The 17105-nt window shown below is 39.9% G+C and overlaps 1 protein-coding gene across 4 annotated transcripts in view; it reads right to left on the reverse strand.

Moving 5' to 3' along the window:
* CRYZ (crystallin zeta) overlaps nucleotides 1–17105 on the reverse strand; it is a 40749-nt gene that overhangs the window by 23132 nt on the left and 512 nt on the right. For 3 of the 4 annotated variants that reach the window (XM_019743766.3, XM_074334956.2, XM_019743765.3), the window contains exons 2-5: nucleotides 12589–12705; nucleotides 11003–11155; nucleotides 7249–7412; nucleotides 2699–2750 (exon numbers count right to left, since the gene is read on the reverse strand). In XM_019743766.3, the coding sequence (XP_019599325.1) occupies nucleotides 2699–2750; nucleotides 7249–7412; nucleotides 11003–11155; nucleotides 12589–12699 (480 nt within the window). In that variant the 5' untranslated portion in view covers nucleotides 12700–12705. Of the gene's footprint in view, nucleotides 1–2698; nucleotides 2751–7248; nucleotides 7413–11002; nucleotides 11156–12588; nucleotides 12706–16487; nucleotides 16692–17105 lie in introns of all 4 variants that reach the window. The other variant, XM_074334954.2, reaches the window with a different exon arrangement.

The raw sequence follows: 17105 nt of genomic DNA on the forward strand, positions 1-17105 counted from the left end.
CAGTTCAGAGTTGGAAATACAAACTTAAGGTTCATCAGTTTATAGATGGTAATTAAAGCTATGGGATTAGATGAAATCATTAGGTCACTAGATAAATGTGCTTAGTATAAAGGAGAAAAAAAAATATTTTAGAAATATAGCTATAAGCAATTAGTTAAATTGTAATACTAGGACAGACGTGTTTCGTTCCATGCCAAATGAATGGTACAGACAAGTGTCACACATGTACAGCAGGGTTTCTCACACTTGGCACTATCGACATTTGGGACCTGATAACTCTTTGTTGTGGGCTGTCCTGTGCACTGAAGGATGTTTAGCAGCATGCCTGGCTGCACCCACTAGATGCCAGACAGAACCTTCTCCCCAGATACGACAACCAAAAATGTCCCCCGACACTGCCAAATGTCACCAAAGGGAGAGGAAGGATGATGCACAGTCACTCCTTATTGATAACCACTGATTTAGAGAAAGGCAAAATCATTATGGATTGGGCATCACAGAAAAGAAGTAAAATGAAAAATGATAATAGAAACTAATAAAAATTGTAACAGAATCACAAACTCCCAGACCTAAAATAGACCTTAAAGATTACATGGCATATGAGCATGAGAAGCCTGAACTCAGTTGGATTATGGCAGGAATGTGTTTGATTTAAACCAAAACAAACAAACAAACAAACAAATAAACACATAGAACTCACTGTCTGATGACTGAGAGAAACATTCAATTCCACGAAATACAATACACTATGGGGTTAGCACAATTGATTTTTGCTCCTTTAATTTTCAGTTAAAAATTTCAATTAACAAAAAGCCTTTAATAAAACCACTAGGAGTTAACGTAAATACATCTCCCTATGCTCTAACAACTTCAAAAGGACACTCGATAGCCATTTTAAAGGCACTGTTTATTCTATTCCTGTCAACAATTATACCAGCTATACTCCCTCAATAGATTACATACCATTATGCGTCTACCATTTTTCTTCTATTTATTTTGCTGACACTATAATAGGACACACCCCACCAACTTATCTGGATAATAGCTGTGTTCCTAAATTCCACACCAGTTTAAATCAGTTTAAATACAGAACATAATCCCAAAGGAATTTGAATTAAATGAGGACAGAAAGTACACACAGAAGCAAGAAAAACAGTACTGTTTCCCTCTGATAGGGCAGGGAGGATCAGAGGCGCTTCACACACCAGGTCGCCAGCCTATCCCTGCCAGCCAAGGATTTAACAAACTCAGCCAGCTCAAAGAACAGTGTGGATTTTGCCTTCAAAAAAAAAAAAAAAAAAAAATTCATGGTGAAGCAACTGGGCTTTTTACAAGAAGGTAAAGGGAATAAAAAAAGATTTTTCTTTAAACTCTCCTCTCCTTCCTATTGAAATTTCTCTCTTCTATACAGAGCACAAGGTTAGCTCTCGAAAAGCCAAAGCAATTTAAATAAACGTGTTTCACAGAGCCTTTAGTTATTCAGGGTTAAATTTAATTTAACTCAAAAATAGCCTCTTTAATGAAGCTTAATGTGGGTTTTTGACAAGGTGTATTAGTCGTATTTTCTCAAGCCCCATGAAGACAATCTTGGTGTTTTTTATTAAGTCGTCTGATCTGTGAAATCCTTCAGAATTCATCTATCTGAGGAACACAGGAAGCTGGGTGTGAAACCTCATGATTCAGCATCTAAAGTAACAGAAACACAATGGACCGAATGCTCTGGATTACCTGGCCACCTTTAAAGGCAAAGTCTCATTTTCAGGATGCCACTCATGATTCCAAGGACCATGCGCCCTGTAGTATGTGACGTCTTTCAATCTACTCCCCAGCATACCTACATAGTTCTCTGAAGGGGTTAACCATCTTCCTCAAGGGAAGCCATCTAGCCCCAGGCCCTTTATTTTAAAGATGCCAAAATCTTGTTGCCAAAATGTCTAAAGCATCTACTTGCAGGATAGAGGTCACAGAGATTTCTTGTTCAAGTCCAACCTCAGAGCTCTATCATTTCCTCTAAGCTCCTCGGAAGCAGACTGACAGCCAATTTCTTGAAGAGATTTTTGACAGCCCTGAGTTGGGCGACTTCACTGAAGGGCTTATTTTATAATTCCGAGTCCTCACCACCTCCCCGCTCCATTAGCATTTTAAGCCTTGGGTTATGGTGTTAAGGACACAGCCGTATACTTCATATACTTCGCCCTCCATGAATGTCATCAAAGCTGAGCGGGCAAGCAGTGGAAGGGAGATAGAAAGGACAAAGAATTCACAGGGTGGCTTTGCAGTGCTGTCTGGGGCAACATAGGGAAAGCTTTAATGAACGTCCGTTCTTAGCGAAGGGAATACTGAATTAATATTAGCCTTAAACTGTTAAAACTCCAAATAAAGATTCTTATAACATATGCTACTTGAGAGCAAACACAAAGCCAGTTTATCTTGGTCCACACTCAATGCAGGTGGAAAACCTACTGGATACATTTTCGATGGGGTAATCTGTTGAATGTATTAACCAATAAATGCTAAACTAATGACAAGGACTTACCTTCAAAAGACAGAACTTCAAGAAGCTTCGCTACATAAAGGGGAAAAAAGCACCCTTGACTATTTATAAACTTGGCTTTTAAAAATGACTTAACAGAAAGACAATGTGAAACCCACAAATGTAAGCTTATATAAAAATAAACTTAAAAAGAAAACTACTTACCCCTCCACTAGCCCCATGAACCAGAACACTTTCTCCAGCTTTCACGCGGGCACTGAAAAAAAAAAAAAGCATAGGTTCATCACCTTGCTTTAAAGCTAATTAAATTAAGCTCTGGTGTTTTCATTCTTCTTATGGCAATTCTACCCTCAGTCCAGCTAACACGTACCCAAAGTGGGAATTCATTCTGAAATATTCTCCAAGCTCCACAGGATCAAACAATGGCTCTTCAGAGCCACAGATAAAAGAAAACCTCAATTCATTTATTCATTCAACAAATGCTTATTGGGAGTCTATTCTGGGCCCGGCACCACGCTGGACGCCGCGACCCCAGGGTGGCGCTACCTTCTGAGAGGCTGCGGTTCCTGTAGGTTCGTTAAGCGAAACGGCCGAAGCTAGAGGAACTGGAGTTTCTCACTGATTCCCACAGGAAGCATCTCAAAACAGGTTTATTACAGCCCGTCTTCATTCTGTGGAGTAATGCCCAAGTAAACACAGCAACTAGACTATTTAAGGAAGCATTTTTATTTTCCCAGGCCTTCAAACATCAGATTGCACCCGCCTTTATAAACACTCATTTCCAAAGTACAGCTGAGTCGGCAATGGTAAGAGCATAGGAAAGATAATAAATCCTGTCGCAAAGGTTCTGGTGTCAACCCTAAAAGAGTCAGATCCTCTGGTGAAATGACATATGCTTTTTACTTCTGGGTCATACCACTGCTTTTCTGTGATACTGAAAACAAGGAACATGCAGCAAGACAGACCCTTTTTTATTCCAGAGAGACAAGCGCTAATATCACAAGCCAGCAGCTGTTGTGTGGTCCAGATGCGACTCTCCGAGAGGATCTCTTCCTTCCTAGAACAGGGGGTGGCCACACTGTGCAGACATTATGTTCAGTCTGGAAGTGTGAACACAGTAACTCAGAGTCCTGGTCAAGGCTGTGTGCCAACAGCTGACAAATGGCAGTTACGAGCAGTAAATGAAGCTTTCTCCAACACTCTTGCTTGGAGATAAGGGGATTGAGGGCAGTGAGTTAAACTGAGGGTTTGAAATGATAAACTGAGATAACTTTTACCAAAACACTTTTTTTAAAAAAAGTAAAATACAAATGTAAGAGAATCGGAGGATTACTACTGTTATACTAAGGGATATGAATCCTCTCCAATGAATTTTTGTGTAATCTTATAAGAAACCCCTCAAACACTATCAGCGCGTTCTCCCAAGGCCCTGCGTCTACGGTGGGTGGAGGAGGCAAAGCAGGCTAACCCTCTCCAGGATCCCCACTGCTACGATCCTGCTATCCTCCTGGGGAGTCACTGGGATGCTTAATTTTATGTGGCAACTTGGCTGGGTCGTGGTGCCAGATTTTGGTCAAACATTGTTCTGGATGTTTCTGTGAAGGTGTTTTTTGGATAAGAGTAACATTTCAATCAGGAGACTCTGAATAAAACAGATTGCCTTCTGTAATGTGGCTGGGCCTCATCCAATCAGGTGAAGGCCTTAATAGCATAAAGACTGACTTCTCCTGGAGCAGGAAGGAATTCTGCCAGCAGACCGCCTTTGGACTGCACTGAAACGCTCCCCTGGGTCTGCAGACTGCTGATCTACCCGCTCAGATGTTTTTAGACTTACCAAGTGTCCACAGTCAGGTGAGCCAATTCCTTAAAAATCAGTCAAATCAATCCCTCTCTACACACACACACACACACACACCCTGTGGGGGCTCATGGCAGGGACTGGGGTACTAGCTGCTGTCCCCTACTCCCTCCTACCTACTCACTGAAGACTAGTAACTGGCTCATAGGCTTTCTCTTCCACCCCAAACCCAGCCCCAATCAAGGAGATTCCAATATTTACCGGGAAGAAAATCTTTCATCACAATTCCTAAATTCTCCTCCACTTTAGCTGCTCTTTCCAAGGACTTAACCTAGTAACCACCCCCAACCACTATAGCTGAGAAATATCAGACACTGGTAACCAATAGTATGACAATAATCTGTCCTAATTCTGTAAACCCACATTCTCTCAAACCCTTTCCTTCAATTTCATAGAGACTGCTGTCTCTCGGTTGCTCTATTTCTGCCCACATGCTGCGCCTGGCCTCACTTCCTTCCCTCGTCAGCGTGGATCCCATTGCAGATCACCCCAACTTCTCTCTCTCTTCCTTTCCAGTGCTCTCATTTCCTTTGCACTATTCTACTTTGCCACCAATACTCCAGCCCTGAATTAAGGTTAAAAATATAACATTCTTGATAATTTGGCTAAGATGGCAGGAAAAAAAATCACAGGACAATGCGCATGTTGGTGCCACTTCAGTTTTGATTCTCAAAAAACCACTTTGCCTCCTACTTAATTACGAAGAGGGAGGCAATCACATGTAAGTTCCTTCAATACCGCATCTCCCTACCCACAAACTTCCCTTAATTTTACCATCTTTATCTCTCTTAGGTTTACCAGATCAGCTTCCAAAATTTGAAGCCAACTCTTTACATATGCCCTAAGTCCTTTCCATCTTGCCTTATGCAGGATCTTGTTCCATTTGCTACTCCTCTCTCTCTTCCAAACCTTCCATCTCTCCCTCTCTGTTAGATCCTTTCTCCACTACAAACATGTTCAAATCTTGCCCATCCTTAAAAAAACGTTTTTGTTCCCACACTTCTACACCCTCCTTCCTGTCTCCCTTATTTTTTAAGAATAGTCTGCTTTCCAGCAATGGATTTCCTCTTCCTTCCTCAACCTCCTCAATCAGTTTTGGTCCTTCCACTCTACTGAAAATGACCTGACTAGTCAACAGTGGCCTCCTCGTTGCTAAGTCCAACTATTCCAAACACACCTCACTGCTGCATTTGCCAGATGGCCTTCCTCCTTAGCAGAATGTCAACTACTACCTTGAAGACTATCAACATTGACTGAGCACTTACTCTGTGCCAGGCTCTGTGCTAAGATGTTTACATGCATTACCTCATTTAACTCTCACTATACCCCTATGATGTAGGCGCTTTAGTTTTTCAAATCAGTAAACTGAAGCTGGCACAGGGAAGTAACCTGACCAAGGTTATGCAGCCAGCAGCAGGTGAAGAGGGAACTCCAACCCACGTCTTCCTATCTTCAAAGCCCAAAGGCTTAACGGACAAAGGCTTAATGCACACCATGACTTTCGGGCTCTCTTGGCCTTGGGATACACTCCCTTTGGTTCTCTTAGGACTCTGTCCCCTACTTCTGAACGTTGCTGTTCACTAAGTTTCTATTTTCAATCCACTGTTCTTCTCACTCCCCAAGGGATTTCAGTCACTTTCATCTTGTCAACTTGAACCCACATGCTGATATCCCTAAATGTGTATCTCAGCCATCCAGCTTTAGACTCTTTCATCCAATGGCCTGCTGGACTTCTCCATGTGGATATCTGTCTTAGTTTCGAGTCCAAAACTGAACTCAGCTTCCCTTTGAAAGTTTTTCCTCCTTTTCTTTGTCAGTTAAACATTACCCAAGCTAGACACCTGGAAGTATTCTTAAGTTCTTCCTTTCCCTCATTCTCCACATGCAAACAGTAACCAGATGTTCCTGATTGCACCCCCTAAATAGTTGTCCTTTCCTCTCCACCTCTTTACCATGACCCTTGCTCTGGCCCCAAATTATTTTGCCTAGAAGATACTCCTATAAGACTCTCCCATCTTCTTCTCCATTCCTGTGCTCAAATCCGTCCTTCACACAGATGATTAGTGATATCAATAAAACACAAATATGACAATATCACTCTCTGAATAAAACATTTCTTGACCCCAACCCCTTACAGAACAATGCATGAGCTCTTTAATGCAACTTTTTACAATCAGAAGCCTACCTATTTGGTGATGGCAGCTAACATTATTGAGAGATTACTATGTTCCAACCTTATTTTTTGCCACACTTCTATCAAACAAAACCAAATTGCTACAGCCCTCCCCAGATACCATGTTTTCCCCACATGCCAACTACTCCCATGGTCTAGAATGCCCGCTCCCCTCCCAGCACCTTCTCCAGTCTAATTCCCTCTGATCCTTTTCAGATACCTAGGAAATTAGATTAAAATATAGATTGTCCTGTCCCAGTCATGGAAACTGACCGGTGGGTCTAGGGTAGGGCCCAATACTGTGCTTTTAAAATGCAGCAATTAGCTTCCATGATTGGATAACAAGATTTTTGAACTATGGCTTCAAAAAGGTATAATACAAGTCTTACACCTTACCAGGAAGCTCCGGACCTCTTCACAACAGGCACAGCCCTCGTGAACTGATAAATTTCTATGCATATCTCTATCACTGTACTTTCCACACTGTTTATAAATATTATTACTCTTATCTACCCCCTTACTAGGCTGTGAGCATCTTGAAGACAAAGACAGCATTCTGCTCTTCTTTGTATCCCCAGTGATTAGAACAATCTCCTAAATTAGTACAGTTTCCACTCCATAAAAGCTTAGTGGTAGCTAAATGGTATGCAAAAATGACAGACAGATGGAAAGATGGAAGGCAACTAATACTTGTTGGCTATATAACTGACAGAGTGTTATTACCTGTGGAGCAGAGCTCGACAAGCAGTAAAATATGGGACACCGATGGCAGCTCCTTGTTGAAAGTCCAGTTTTTCTGGCAGTGTGTAAACAGTGTCATCTGCTGCAACAGCGTACTCTGCATAGCCCCCAGAGACCGTGTTGGTAGTGAAAACTCTGTCACCTTTCTGGGAAAAGCAATACATTAATATGTGGACCAGGGATTAAAAACATCACGGCGGGTATGATCTTTCATTATGCAAACTTCATAACAAGACAGAAGTCTATATTGTTTTCAACATCTTAGGGTCTCATAAAAATAATTTTAAAATACTGAAAATTTTAAATTTTCTTTTGTATTAAAGGGAACCAGTGAGAAGAAAAAAATTAAGAGAAACAGTAAAAATACGAGGAAAGACAAGCTACAGAATGGAATAATGATGATAATGACAACTAACCCTTATTGAGAGCTTACTGTGCGGGGCAGAGTATTAAGTGTCATATGAGTATTAGCTAGTTTTACCTTCACAACAGCTGAAGATAGCTTTTATTATCTCCATTTTAGTCTAATCCCACTATACAGATAAGAAAATTGAGGCAAAAAGTTCAGTAATTTGCTCACATCAAGCAGTTAGTAAATGGCAGTTAATACAACTTTTTTTTTTTTTTTTTTTTTGCCCAAAATACTAGGGAGAAGAAACAAATCAAATGTAAGCTTTCTTCTACCCAACCACCACTCTAAATCCTTCCCATCGATTTCTTCACCCCTGTATTTCCCTCATTTTTCATGCATACACCAGAAAGTGGGACACTATGCCTGCATCCTGACAGCAGGATGAGCCAGGATAGGCTTCTGTACTTGTCACAGCACCCGTAGTAGCAAACTCGCCATAAACGTGTGTGGCCTTACTATTGAAAAGTAGATGCACAACTGAGGCAGAGGTAAGGTATTGTGCAAGCCTCGCAGGACCACCCGATATGACTGCACACTCGGGAAACCAGACTGCCCACTACAAACAAACACCTGCTCTAAGCTCTCTTTCTTGGGGGGGGGGGGGGGAGTAAATATTCTTTGGAATAAGCAAAACATTAAGGCATTTCTCAGTATGCTTAAATTTGTCCTATAATTAAGAGATCTGTAAGAGTAACTGCATTATGCGGTGGGGTATAGACAAACAAGATTCAAAAGGCATCTGGGAGTCAAAGACAAGCAGTCCCTGCTTCATAGTGTCGCGTGTGCATGGTCAAATGTGACTATGTGTAGATTAGTCCTGTTTTTACAGCTTAAAAACACATTGCATTGATTTGAATTTGAATGTAATTCAAACACTTAATAAGAATCCACTATACAGAAAGTATTACTTTGAGGTCTGTGAAAGATATTTTAGTAGCAAGACACTCTCCTTAATGTCAAGCATCTTAAACTCTAGGACGAAAGAGGGGTAAAAAAGACAGAAATAATTCCAAAGCATGGAAAACATGATGCGCCATCAAAGGTAGGTACAAGAAAAAGAAAGGAATCACCTCCAAGGTGAGGGACTCGAGAATACTTTCACTGAGAAGCTAGTATTTGAGGAAGGTCTTGAAGGATAGGAGATTGAAAACTAGAACTGGGGAGAGTCGTTATGGGTGAAGGTGACATAGGAAGTAAAGAAATAGTGGCAGAAATAAATGCCAGCATTCCATTCCCAGTGAGTAAGTTGTCTAATGCAGGGATTATAATAGTTTAGGGAGATAAAAATGAAAAGAAATTAAAACTGGAGTGTCGAATCCCTTGAACCCATGTTTATAAGTTTCAGTTTAATTCTGCCAAGCAGAAGAATCAATATGAACAAAGACACAGAGATAAAAGAGCCTGGGCTATGCAGGGAAGAACAAACAGTTCTTACTAAAGAATAAACTACAGGTAGAGAAGGAATGAGAGGTAAGAATGGTAAGACAGGTGGGAGAGAGATCACAAAGGAGTCTTCTATCATAATATAAACGTTTTCAACAACACCCTGAAACCTACAGGAAACGAATGCAAGAATTAATTGTAAAACAATCAGAATTACATTTCAGGAAAAAAAAAAAAAAAAACCTTATAAAGCAAGGACAGATTCGAGGAGGAGGAGGGAGGGTGGTAAGGTGTCTATTATAGAAATCCAGGTAAGGGCCTAGGTAAGATAACTTGAACTAAACTACAGGCAGTGGGAAGGGGAAAAGGAGACAGAAACCAGTTCTAGTAAAGGAGAGCTCAGTGAGGAAGAGTGAAGAAATAAGCCTCAAACACCACAAGTCCCCAAGACACTCACATGAGAGAGAAGCAGATCTGACAGAGAACAGACAAGCTCAGTTTTAGTTCTGGAGCTTGACCCTGTGGGTTTCGTGTTCGCCAACACAACTTTCTGTGCTGACGGAATTCTACCTCTGCACTAACAGGACAGCCACTTGATGCATAGCAAGCATTTTTATTTTTATTATTATTAGTTTCAGGTGTACAAAGCAACATACTAGCTAGACATTTACACCCCTCACAAAGTGATAACCTCCCGCCCCCAAGCTTGGGCCTAGTAAGCGTTTGAAACGTTGCCAGTGTGACTGAGGAACTGAATTTTTAACTTTGAATTTTAAACAGCCGCTAGAGATTTACATGTGGCTTGTGGCTATTGTATTGGACAGCACAGGCCAGAGCGCAGTAGAAAATTCTAAGCTAAAGATATCCACATGATCATGGAAAATGTGGGTGTGCATGAGAGTGTCATGAAGAAGGTACCGAATACAAAAAGCAGAGGTGTAAGTATGGACTGAGAGCTCTGGGCAACACCAAGATTTGAGGACTATCCAGGGAAAAAGAACTTTTGAGGAAGGATGCCCTGAAAGGAAAAGAAAGGGAGGGAGGAGAACAGGAGAAAATGATGTCACAGAGGCTGTAGAAAGAGATTTTGTTTTTTTTAAGAAAAAGTTTAAGTGGCTGAGAGTGTCAACTGTCACAGAGAAGTCAAGAGAGATAATGACATAAAAGGGCCCATTAACTCCAGCAATACAGATGCCATTAGTGACATTAGCAAGAATCATTTCAGTGGAGAGATGGGGGCAGAAGCCAGATTGCCACAGGCTGAGGAGTGGGTGGAAAGCTGTAGAAATTTGCTCGTCTCCCTGTGCAAGGGCCACGTTAATCTTCTCTGTCTCAGTCCGATGTTGGTAAATGGGTGGCCAAAGTTGAGCAGGTCAAGGAATTATGAGGAAAGATGCTATGATATGAATAGACTATGTTTTATATGTCTTCTGGCTATAAATACCAAAAGTCCTGATCATAACATTTTCATTGACTCCATCACCTTGTTCTGAGTTAGAGCTCAAAAAAAAATTTATAGTGACCTTGCATTTTTTTTTAAATCTTCTACTTATTATTCAAAAGAATTAGTATTCCCTTTCCTCTGTGAAGTTAAATTTATAGAAAGAATTAAAAATTATGTTGACTTGTGTATTATCAAGAGTTAGGAAATAGGATAATTTTCTTTCCTTACATATTTCTGTTAAATCAAAAGCTTCACAGTTTAATTCTGTAGGGCTGTGAAGACACAGAAATGACCCCGCACTTATACCCATCAATGCAAACAAGCCAGGCCTCTGGATGAAAGATAATTCCTTTTGTTACTAGAGGAGTCCCCCAAGTGGCAGAAATTGTGTAATGGGGTCTTTTAAAGACTTAAATACAGACACATTTTAAAAACATGTTTAAATACTTCAGGAAAAAAACATTACCCTAAAATAGAAATCATGAAAAATGTAATACCTTAAAAGCAGATACATTATCTCCAACAGCTTCTACTACCCCAGCCACGTCACAACCAGGAGTGTAGGGTAAGAGTGGTTTCCTACTGTAAGTACCAGAGCGAATGTACGTGTCCACTGGGTTTACACCACACGCATGGACTTTGATTAGAACCTGCAATGACAATGTACAAGTTCACACAGAGCATTTAGGGATTCGTTTGGTGTTTTGCTAGGGCTGCAATGAGGGATGCTATAAAAATGGAGGGGAAAACCTTGCCTTCAGTGAACTCACTTTCCAGTTTTGCAAACCAACATATAAATAAAAATATAAGACAGAATGGCTTATATGCTGTACTAAAAACATTTTGAGAAAACAGCAGTGGAAATACTTGAGGGAATGTGTGTCAGAAACCTACCTCTATGTGCTCATCACATCGATTTCCTCCTCCTGGGCACATAGGAAGAACATTATTTGCTGGCTCCTCATTTACAGTTCTGAGTAGCCAAATGACTGAGTTCTAGCCAATGGAATGTGACCAAAGTGATGAGGGCCACTTTCAGGCCTGACCCATAAAGACCTTTCTGGGCAACCCACACTGTGCTTCTACCCTTTCATGTGGCCTCAGAAGACAGCTGCTGAAAGTGGCAGAGCCACATGACAGAAGAAGCCTAGGATCCTAAATCACACACTGTTGGAGGAGAGCTACCCCCCAACATTTTAGAACTGTGGTGCTTAGTGATGGATAAATAACTTTCTATTGCTGAACCATTGAGATTTTGAGGTTACATCTATTAAGAATTAATTATTCTTAATTGATACACAATAATTACTTTTGCCGTGAGAGTAAGGGAAGGACTTTCAAAGAAAGTGGTATCTGCACTAAGCCTTAAAGGATGAGTGGAAATTCTTTCAGAATGGGAGAAAAAGGGTATTTCAGGTTAAAGGAATATTACTATATATGCAAAGACAGAAGGAATGAAAATGCTCTTGGTGAAACCAGGTATCACTTGATGTGACAGCAGTCTACTGAGAAGGGGTGATATGAAATACATCTATGAAGGTAGGCTATGGCCCAATTGGAAAATCTCTCCCAAGGCTTGCTAAGCCAATAGGACTTGGAAGCCGTGGAAAGTGCAGTAATAAAATAACATAATTTTAATTGAAAAAGTATATTGTTAAAGTCCCTGGAAATGATTAAGCTCTACATTTAAATTCTCTTAAATCATACGTGAAAAAGCAGGTATACAGAAGAAAACAGTTTTCCTACCATACACAAAATAAAAATCAGGAAAGTTTGCAATACAATAACTATTCAAAACTCCTTATGACCCTCCCCATTCAGAAAAATCCAATGATTGCACTGCACAGATGATTCTCAACTTCAAATGTTTCCTATAACAAGATGTGTTTCCTTTTCATAGATCTACTTCACTAATTATTAAAATTACTTTATCTTTGTCATAGCTCACAGATATAAACAGTGTACTCTGTCCTAATTCAATGTCTTTACAATCATTGTGAGTCTGCTTCTTTTGAACATTCACTTGATGTGCTGGAGATTCACATTCTGTAATTATTGCCTGTTTAAAAGTAATTATTTCCACCTGATGGTCTTTTGGAATTGGTACTGCAACATCCGACTGGAATTTCAGCACTTCTGGTCCACCAAATTCAAAAACTCTAATAGCTCTCATCAACTTCTGTCTAGTCGCCATGGTGATCTACACATGAAGAAAAAAAAATTAATGTATTGTCCTATTGTATCTAGGCTATCACTATGTTTTTTTCCCCTGGAGGGCCAGATCAAACAATTTTTCAAACAACAATTTAAATCCCAAGCTTACCACTGATCTCATTTCATGTTTAAAAACCTTTCATCTTACAAATCCTCCAGCTACAAAGCAAAATACTTCATATTACCTCCTGTAGAGATTCAGTGCCTACAACAAGGGAATCAAACATGCAAACAAAAACATCTGGATAGACATAGCATAATATAATATCTTAGGTGTCCTTTTGTATAAAGCTTGGGATGCAACATCTTAGAAATTTTAGGAGCTAAAGTAAGCTTTACTAACATTAAATAAACCTTCCTTTGTGAGATTATGAAATATTTCAAATATATAAAGAATATAATAAACACATTTACCTGCCATCCAGCTTTAACAATCCTAACATTTTAAAAACCTAAAACATTGTAAATATAACTGAAGCCTCATACACTCATTCCCAAGCTAGTGCATGTATTAGCAAACGTTATATTTACTGGTATGCTATTGTCTTGCATGTTGTCAAACTTTATTTAGATTGGATCATACTGTATGTAATTCTGCAACTTGCTTTTTCCTTTCGGCACTGAGGTTTTGTGATTTATCAATGTTAAAACACTTCATGAACTTCATTCACTTTAGCAGAGGAGGAAAAACATTAGAACCTAAAACCACTGCTTTGTATGCAATCTTTTGTAAATTACAAGGGTGATTTACAGCTAATCTTTCTGTCCTATGATTGTTAACATTAAAATGAAAACTCAGAGTTAAAATGAACTCTAAGAAAATGTAAAGGACACTTGTATATAAAATTAGATAACTTTGGAAATCTTCTAAACCTATAGAGATGTAATGAAAGGGCTTTGACTGTCTCTCCATAATTTTGTTCCTGCATTATCCCAATTTCTTGAAATTAACCACAACAAACATTGTTAGACTCTGCCACGACCTAGAACATCTTTGTAACTTCTAAAATAACCATATTCATCAATCACAAGTAGCTGAAACATCAGAAAGAGTTGCAGAAACTAAGACTTGAGATGAAAGAATTCAGACTTTTACTGTATTGAAGCACAACCCAGGGCTACTCAGAGCCCATGCTAACCACAGAATGTCATTCCATGTATGGGGGCGGGGGGCGGGGATCAAAAGCATTTTGATGGCATTATTAATGGAGAGTTCTTGATATTATTAGTAAAAGTCATATTATTTTAAAACCCTTTACTTAATTAAAATTGATTTAATGTAGTACCTAGCACAGAGGAAACAGTAAAATTTCCATTGCTAACAGGTTCTTTAGCAAGGATCTATCCTAAGGGCAGCCCTCAAACACAAGGGGTCAGAAGCAGGCAAAAGGCATAAACCTAACAGCACTGAAGGGCAGTTAAGCCGTCCCTGAGGGTGAGAAGACCTGCACAAGGCAGCTTACTAGCTCACTCCACACCTCCTCACCAGTCTCATGATTGTATTTCTATTTGGGTCTTCACTCAAGCTGGGTATTTCTTAGACAACAAAGTGAAAATATAAAAAAATAAAACAGAAAAAGAAAAGGTTGCCTAGATCAGAGTTTGCCATCCTGGAAATAAGAACACGGCTCCCGCCCCCACCCCTCCCCCCCAAGCTTTCTGTCTTCAGGATGGTGTTCTGGAAAGAGTGTGGGCTTTAGAAGATGACGACTCTCAGTATGGATCCCAGCTCTGTCATTTACTAGCCACACTGCCTTGGGCAAGGCAATCGACTTTTTTGAGTCTCTGCATCTGAAAACCGGGCTTCCACTCAGGGTTACTGTGCTAGAGACATGGCATCAAGTGCAGAAACTGGCCAATGTCTACTCCTACGTATGGTAGACACCATTATTCCTTTCCCATCTCTTTCCTCCTTTCCAATTTCTTATTCATTAAAATATTCTCAAGTCTATAATTCTATAATCGTTATTATAGAATTTATTATAATAATATTTACAGGACTCTGGTGGTAAAAACAAGTCATTGGCCTCAAAAATTTCAGTCTAAAGAATCATTTAAATGAAACATTAATACCAGACACGGTTGTTATTCATTCAACATATATTTTTTGAACATTAATTGTAAGTGAGGCACTGTGCTCAACTCAGAGAACACAAGGGGCAGAGAGAAAACGCCCCAGCCACTCCCCAGCTCCTGCCCACTCTGTGCTCATTCCCTCACACATGTACACACAAACCACGTAAGATTTGTAGCTCTTTTTCCACTTTCAGTATCTACCCACTTCCTACCTATTCATTTCTTTCAAGCACTGGCATCTATCCTTTCACCAACAGACATCACTATTATCCTCAAAAAACTGTAGCAATAATAAAAGCAAAATTACCCTGAAATAGGATCTGTCAAAAATATCTAGCACATACATTTTTCCCCTGCTTTTTGACATTTGCTAAGTTGGGAGAAATGAACAAAGGAGGCGACTCATCCTTAATAGTGGATTTAGAAGACACCCTTCCTGGTCCAGCACTTATCCTATGGAGCGTGTCAGGAGACAAGCATGACCTTGACAGCTCCGTCTTCTACTTGGCTTCTGGCGATCTTAGTTCCCACTGAGCCTTTGCCTCTGATCAGGCTCTAGTCTGCTCTCCTTGCCTTTGAACCCCCACAACTACCCAAAGGATCATGTTTTGCTTCATAATACGGGTGCTATGTCCAAAGATCTAATAAAAGGAATAAAATAGCACAATAAAATTGTAATTTTTAAGCCCCTGCAATGCCTGATTTCTTCTAAAAAGCACATCTTTCATGTCCATTGATATAATTATTTTCACAGTACCTGGAGAAACAAGTTATTAAAACCACCCTTTCATTACAGAAATTGAACTAAAATCACCTTTTTATAGATGAGAAAACAGTACACAGAAATTGAAATAATTATACAGAAATTGAAATAAAATCACCATTTTATAGATGAGAAAACATTCCAAGAGGTTAAGGGACTCACCAAGGTGACACAGAAGCACAGCTAGAACCCAAGTCCTAGACCCTAAATGTGGGGGGACTTTATTCCCTTAACAGTACAATCTTTTTCATCTTACCCTTTGAAATGTTGGCATAGAGGACCCTTAATCTCTTAGAAATATACTTTATAATGACAGTGAGAAAGACTCAGCTAGAAATCTGAAATTCAACCAATCTGCAAGTAGGATTATGTATTTTATAATGAAGGCATCTGCTTATGGTTTGACATTTCTAAAATGCCCATGTTATGGCATCCAGTAGAGATACTCAGGATATGTACTCCAACTAGGTTTTTCTATTTCTCAAATATACACTTTTAAAAATTTAACCAAGAGTACCTTGGTTTAACTTTTGGGTTAACTTTTGAACCTTTGAACGGTTGCCAACCATACTTTGCAAATCCATGAAATACAGAATTTAAAATTTTTCCTCAGTGATCTTTTTCCATGCTACACTTGAATCCATTAGGTTTAAATGAAAATTAAAGGGACAGGGAAAACGTCAGAATTATATTTTAATATGGAATGAACAGAGCAATTCACAAAGTCGGAGGAAAGCCACATTATTAGAGAAAAGCAGAAGTAAAATTAAGAATTTCAGGCAAGAAATAAAAAAGATAAAAACTTGGAAAGAGAAATCATAAAATGTGCTACTGATCAAGAATGATTCACGTAACATATTATTTATTTTTAACCTAGAAGAAATTTTAAAAATTAAAAGTGGCCAAGGGTGTCTCTTCCTGGCTGTGACCTCATCAGATTACGTAGCTGGTCTGGATCTCAGTGGCCACTTCTGATAAGAGGGGGTGGAGGAAAAGTTGTTGAACCGATAATTGTAAACCCCTCCATGTTCTCTGATGGACCCGGGCAGGCTGCTTTCCAGTGCTGGGGAGCAGAGCTCTGTGGGATGGGCTGCTGGCTGCTGACCAGGGATTCACACCGCCATTTCCACTAACTGCAGAAAAAGAGTCCAAAGTTTGGCCTTTACATGGTTCAATCATTAACACATCTTCCCTGGTCAGTGACAGAACTCTCCTGGAGGACCTGTGTAAACGATGTATTAACAGAGTGTTTTGTGATTTTTTTTTTTTTTTTTTTGCTTTGAAGATTATTCTAGGTGGGGGCCAACAAGGGAAAAAGGTGTAAAACAAAAACAAAACACACACACACACACACACACACACACACACACACACACACACCCCTACACATTTCTCTCCATAAGACCGCAACTCTGATGGCAAAATAGGAGGAAGGTTGGGTGGAAAGAGCTCTGGGACCCCTGCAGTTGCAGGAACCGGAGAAAATTGCCCCAGAAGCTGCGCTGTGGGTGCAGGCACGCAGCAAACACCCGCGGCCGCAGGAATCC

The sequence above is a fragment of the Rhinolophus sinicus genome, chromosome 14 (genome assembly GCF_057876585.1).
Source record: "Rhinolophus sinicus isolate RSI-liver-muscle chromosome 14, RSI-T2T, whole genome shotgun sequence".
Lineage (NCBI taxonomy): Eukaryota > Metazoa > Chordata > Mammalia > Chiroptera > Rhinolophidae > Rhinolophus > Rhinolophus sinicus.